Source organism: Frankliniella occidentalis, unplaced genomic scaffold (genome assembly GCF_000697945.3).
Source record: "Frankliniella occidentalis isolate FOCC.00 unplaced genomic scaffold, Focc_3.1 Scaffold63, whole genome shotgun sequence".
Taxonomy (NCBI): domain Eukaryota; kingdom Metazoa; phylum Arthropoda; class Insecta; order Thysanoptera; family Thripidae; genus Frankliniella; species Frankliniella occidentalis.
The window spans coordinates 817,974-823,080 of record NW_026267193.1 but is presented as its reverse complement, the minus strand read 5'-3'; the positions used below and the strand labels follow the sequence as shown (position 1 = coordinate 823,080).

The following is a 5,107-nucleotide window of genomic DNA, read 5'->3' as shown; positions in this document are numbered from 1 at the left end:
GCTCACTACAGACGAGAGGGGGAGGGGAGAGGGCGGGTCGCCGATATAACGATAGTCAGGAGTCTATGGAACGAGGTCAATGTCATTAAATAAAATAAATGAACGTCTCCGAAGTGTGACTTTGCCGCACGAGACGAGACCCTTTGCTATAGTTGTTTAGTTGGTAAGGTTTTAAATAAAGTTATAACGAGCACGACTATTCTTGCTGAGAACACAGATTTATTCACTGAACCTGGACATACTGGTCAATGAATACTTTCCCATCAATCTCATCATCTTCGGTTTCGGCGCACACTTGACACACCGCGACAGCAGACTTGGCGACGGAGTGCCTGAAGAACAGGATGCGCCTGTCGCCCTCCAGTTTGACGGCCACGTGAAGCTGCTTTGGGGCGCGGCGCACCAAGTCGTGGCAGTCTGCGCAGGACAAAGTCAGGGCGCATCAGTCAGTCGCTCGACGGGCGAAATCATGGGGAAAGGGATGCAGTCTTACGAGGAGAAATAAGGAAAACAGCAGAGAACCAGTACGAACAATTCACTAACTTTCATTTTTTTACGGGGCAGTTTGACATAAATAACCTTCAACAACTTCCTAGTAAATGTGAAAGTAAACTTGCACTGGTTTCAGTCGTTATTTCAGTACTGGTTCCGGTGTCGATTTCCTCACTTCTTCTTTAGATGCGTACATCCGCAGCCGTCTATTTACCTCCAAAACCAGGGTAGTCGGTCGGTGAGTAAGACGCGGCGGCGTTGAAATTGTCTGGAAAGACGATGAGGCAGAGATTCGGGATGGAGGCGGCGGAGAGGTGGCGGAGCAACTCGAACGGCCGCACGTTCAGCAGGCGGACGACAGTGAGGTAGACGAGGTTCGGCAGGCCGGCCAGCGCCACGTCCAGCGACTCAACGCCCCACGGCTCCTGAAAGAGGCCGGTGAGCAGTTCGAGATGCTTCACGCTGGCGAGTCCCATCCTCCCCAAGGCTCGCAGCATCTCGTCATTGCAGCCCGCAACGCTGAGCCCTTCCAGCGCGCACCGACAGTACCTCAACGTTTCCTCCAGTATAGCCTGAAACCGACAGAGAAAACAAGACAGTAGGGAACGGCGGGAACGGCACTAGGTCGGCGAGGGGAAACGAAAAAAAAAAAAAGTGAGCAAGTGGTCAGGGTACGGGCGACTTGTCGCACGCACCGGGTCGTCGTCGGTCAGCATGACGGCGAGGTGCTTGAGCCCACGCATTCGCCGCAGTCCCGCGGCGCCCTCGGCCCCGCCGCCAGCCAAGTCCACGAGCACGGTCAGTCGTTCGAGTCGACTGGGGCAGGAGTCGAGAAGAGGCAGCAGATGCGACGTGAACAGCTGGACGTGGAGCAGCTGTCGCCTGCAAGCACCGCCGGGTTCAGTTCGACTAGGAAAATGCCATTTCATCCGCAGCCCTCAAGCTAGACCTGCTCCTCCCCGTTAAACAGAGTCGAGTAGCGGCCAGCTCTACTTTGCTCCAGTGGCAACTCGGCTCGTCGAAAGAGACGAACTCTCCGACAACTCTCCGAGGTGTCTCTCTTTGTCGTGCCGGGTGCGCGTGAAATGGTTGATGGTTCTTTACCTGTGTGCCAGCAGAAGCGAGCGTAATGCCTCGAGCAGGGTGGGGTGAGGCTCGACAATAAAGTACAGAATGCCTAGATCGGCGAATTCGTCCACTCCAAATCTCAACACCACGTTGCGGAGTTGGGACAGCACCAGTGACTGCGGACAGAAGATGGGAGGTTAGGATGTCAGGAGCAATGTCTGTGTAATGTTTCCCCAGAGAGCCGGGCGAAAAAGACGAGCGCTTCACTGCCGTGTCCTGACACGGTACAGAACAACCTGGCGGCGTGCGGGCAGAGGCCTTCAGCCTCCAAGCGGGTAGGCAACCCGCCGAGACGACCGTGACGAGCTACAGTCGGGTACAGTACCGACTGTAAAAGGCTAACACCCCCCAGTGTTGCGGGTTTGCATACACAAGGAGCTATGGCGCCTTACGGGTAGCTCGGATAGGCAAATCCGCAACACTGTGGTGCATTGCCTTTATAAAGACGGTACAACTTCAGAGTGCGTCTGGAGGGTGATCGGAGAGCTCCCTGAGAACGCTCCACATTCGTCCTCCCACTACCCCCCTCACCCTGTTTCAGTCGATTTAGAGGGCGTTTCCGGTTGTTCTCAGGGAGCTCTCCGATCTCCGGGGCGAGGCTTCACACCCTCACGTGTACACACCTGCGGCCATCTGAAGTCGCATCTCTCCAAGTAGGAGTCCATGTACACCGCCAGTTCCACGAGGGAGGGGGTGTGCCTCAGGCTGGACAGGATCGACCCCAGCCCGCACCTCAGGCCGGAGTGGATGGTCAGACGCTTGAGCCGGGTCCCGACCTCCTCGATGAGCGTGGCGCAGCACTCTGCGCTGGGGCACGCCACCGTCAGCGACCTCGACTGCCTGCAGGGAAAGTGATCAAACAACGATTAATGTGCACTTTATACATCGACGCAGTTGAAGCGAAAACAGCCCCACCGGGGGTTTGGCTGGGCAGGGCACCCTACCCTACCTGGCCAAGTTGTCGAAATGTGCTGCGTACTCGTCGTCGCGTATTTCAAACTGCAGTCGGGTGACGCGCGGGGCGACCCGCAACAGGTCCACGAGGCCGTCGACGTCCTTGACGTGCGAGTCGGCACCCGAGTACCTCTTGCCCCGCCACAGCGACGTGTGGGTCCTGGTGAGCGCGCGCAGCCGGGGGCTGGCCAGGCCCGCGGCGCACAGGTCCGCGCCCGACAGGCGGGACAGCACCTCCAGCAGCGCCCCGTCGTGCAGAGACAGGAGCGTCTGAATCAAACAGGGGCTGTTACAGAGCTAAAGAGCCAAACAGGGTTATTATCGAGGGGGCAATAACTCCGGGAATCATGTGTACACCTGCCTGGGGAACATCAGGATAGAAATTAATCAAAATCAACAGAAATCGCTTAAAATAAGCGGGAAACTAGTGGAGCTCGTACAAATTAGTCGAAATAAGCGTTTTCTACCCCTAGAAAACCTAAGAAATAAACATAAGTGGACGGGAATCACTAGGAATCAAGGATTTCGGGAATCATGTGTACACTTTAAAAGGGAGTTATTGCCCCCTCGGTTATTATTTTACGTTTTAAAAGCGCTAAGCTAAGTTTTAGGTGCATGAAAGAGAGAGGGGGTGGGCACAAAAACCCTGCACTTCATGTATAGACTATAGTTTTGTATGACTAGGACTAGGGTTACGTTAAGGGATTCCAATCTACAGAACAAAATTAGGTTGCCTGAGTGTGTGGATTACAAGAGATGTTTTAGTATTACCATTTCCTCGATTGGGTCCTTCGGGGATTCTAAGAGCATCAATGCATGTTTACGTCGAGTCAGCATCTTCCCTCGACTTGCCCTTGGGTATTCCGTCCGAGCCTACTTGCACGTCTAGAGTACAAAACAAACAGACCTAACCTCAAAAATCGAAAGTCAACAAGGCTTCCAGTGGATTTAGGGGGGCCCAGGACCAGGGCAATACTTACCAATAATCCAAGTTGACCCCGGATCAATAACGGCCAGTGACCGTTCTCTTCGGCGTCGAAACACGAATCGAAAACAGAGGGCGCAGCAGGTGTGGACAGAGTAACGTGGGGTTGATATCATGGAGCAGTACAGATGAGCAGAAAGGTAGAACTGGATTTGGATGACCTGAGAGACATCCGGTAACCGCTAGAGGCGCTGCGGTCGCTCTGGTTCGACGTTGGTTTCTATAGATATTATGGCTTTGGGGTTTGGTTAGTTTTTTCGCCGTCGGTAAAGAAGTATTTTGAATTCTCGTCGGTCGGTGTACGTAACATAGAAAGCGATGCGTTCAGATTTCGCAACCGCATAAGTTTTGCGGAACCAAATGCAGCGGCAGTAATCAAATCAGCCTCACGCCTGCCAGCCGTAGCCGCTCTCTTTCCCCCTTCCCCGGTGGGAGTGCATGTTGGGCTGCCTATCCCACGGCGGACCCAGTCAGAAGACCAGGGCAGGACGACGATTTAAATGCTCATAGTCACAACAAATAAATAAAATCAACGTCCTTTCGACGTTCCACGTCGACCAGAATCTACCGAGCCATGGAGGTTTGTAGCAACGGAAGTTTGTTCCGCAGGCATGTTTTGAACCTACTCGTGCGGGCGCCGACTTGGAAGAGGGTGATCGGAGGTTTGAATGCTGTTCCGCTCGCAGATTAGTGTTTGTACTCCGCTGGCCATGGGCATGAGTGCAAGACGACCCTGTTTGTAGCTACACAGCTGTGGCCACAACCGACACGGCCACGGGCAGCTGCGGGCAGCTTCACACGAATCGACTGCAGACCAAAGACAAAGTGAGTCCGCTCGGCGCCATGTCGGCGCCGTAAATTAACGTCCCTGTTTGTGGCCACAAAAATGTAGCAACAAAAATATGGCCACAAATCCTGCGGCCAGATTCAGCTTAATCCGACCCGACTATTATAGAAGATTTGTCTTCGGGGGCAACATGATATCAGACGCCCCCAGGGTGTCAGCAGAAGCCAAGTCCTCGCTCTGCAGATTATAATCCCTGACAAGCCGAAATCCCCGGACGCAACTACTATGACAAATACTATGGGGTGCGGGGCTGCAGCCCCCACCAAACAGAGACAAGTAGCGTACTGATTGCCCCCCCCCCCCCCCCCCGGGCGCCCACAGCCACAGCGCTACACAGTTGTAGCGTTGTAGCTACAAACAGAAGTGTCGTGAAGGGAAGAGAGCTAATAGCGCCTAATAGGTAGGCAACATCTCGCCTGCAGTGCATGCGTGTACAGAGGGCTTGCCTACCCCTAGTCTCGCAGGCGCCAGAGCTCCCTTTACTTGTTTGCCGAATGAATCTGAGGAAAGCAGACGTGCTCTCTAGGCAATCTCTCTGTATGGGTAGCGTCCGGGGGTGGGCATGGACTATCTGCTCTACAAATGTCAGGTCAAATCAAGAGAAACCATTTTACCTACACTCTAAAATGAAAAGGGCCATTCTTTGCCCATTGCAGCATGCGTCTGTGCTCCACGTCTTGCAAAATAAGCGCAATCTTGAA

General features: G+C 53.9%; 2 protein-coding genes across 3 annotated transcripts in view; both read right to left on the bottom strand.

Annotated features, from left to right (window-relative positions):
- Positions 1-5,107, bottom strand: part of LOC113211242 (uncharacterized) — a 23,151-nt gene that overhangs the window by 17,312 nt on the left and 732 nt on the right. The gene's annotated exons all lie outside the window — the stretch shown is intronic.
- Positions 198-3,754, bottom strand: LOC113211234 (uncharacterized). 2 transcript variants are annotated; one of them, XM_026429552.2, is made up of 8 exons: positions 3,555-3,754; positions 3,346-3,481; positions 2,570-2,844; positions 2,244-2,460; positions 1,597-1,736; positions 1,188-1,374; positions 707-1,064; positions 198-417 (listed from the first exon to the last, which is right to left on the bottom strand). In XM_026429552.2, exons 2-8 carry the CDS (start codon positions 3,409-3,411, stop codon positions 224-226), a joined length of 1,437 nt encoding a protein of 478 aa, XP_026285337.2. In that variant the 5' UTR covers positions 3,412-3,481; positions 3,555-3,754; the 3' UTR covers positions 198-223. The 2 variants fall into 2 exon arrangements, with proteins under 2 accessions (XP_026285337.2, XP_026285336.2); XM_026429551.2 differs by having other exon boundaries at positions 3,346-3,459.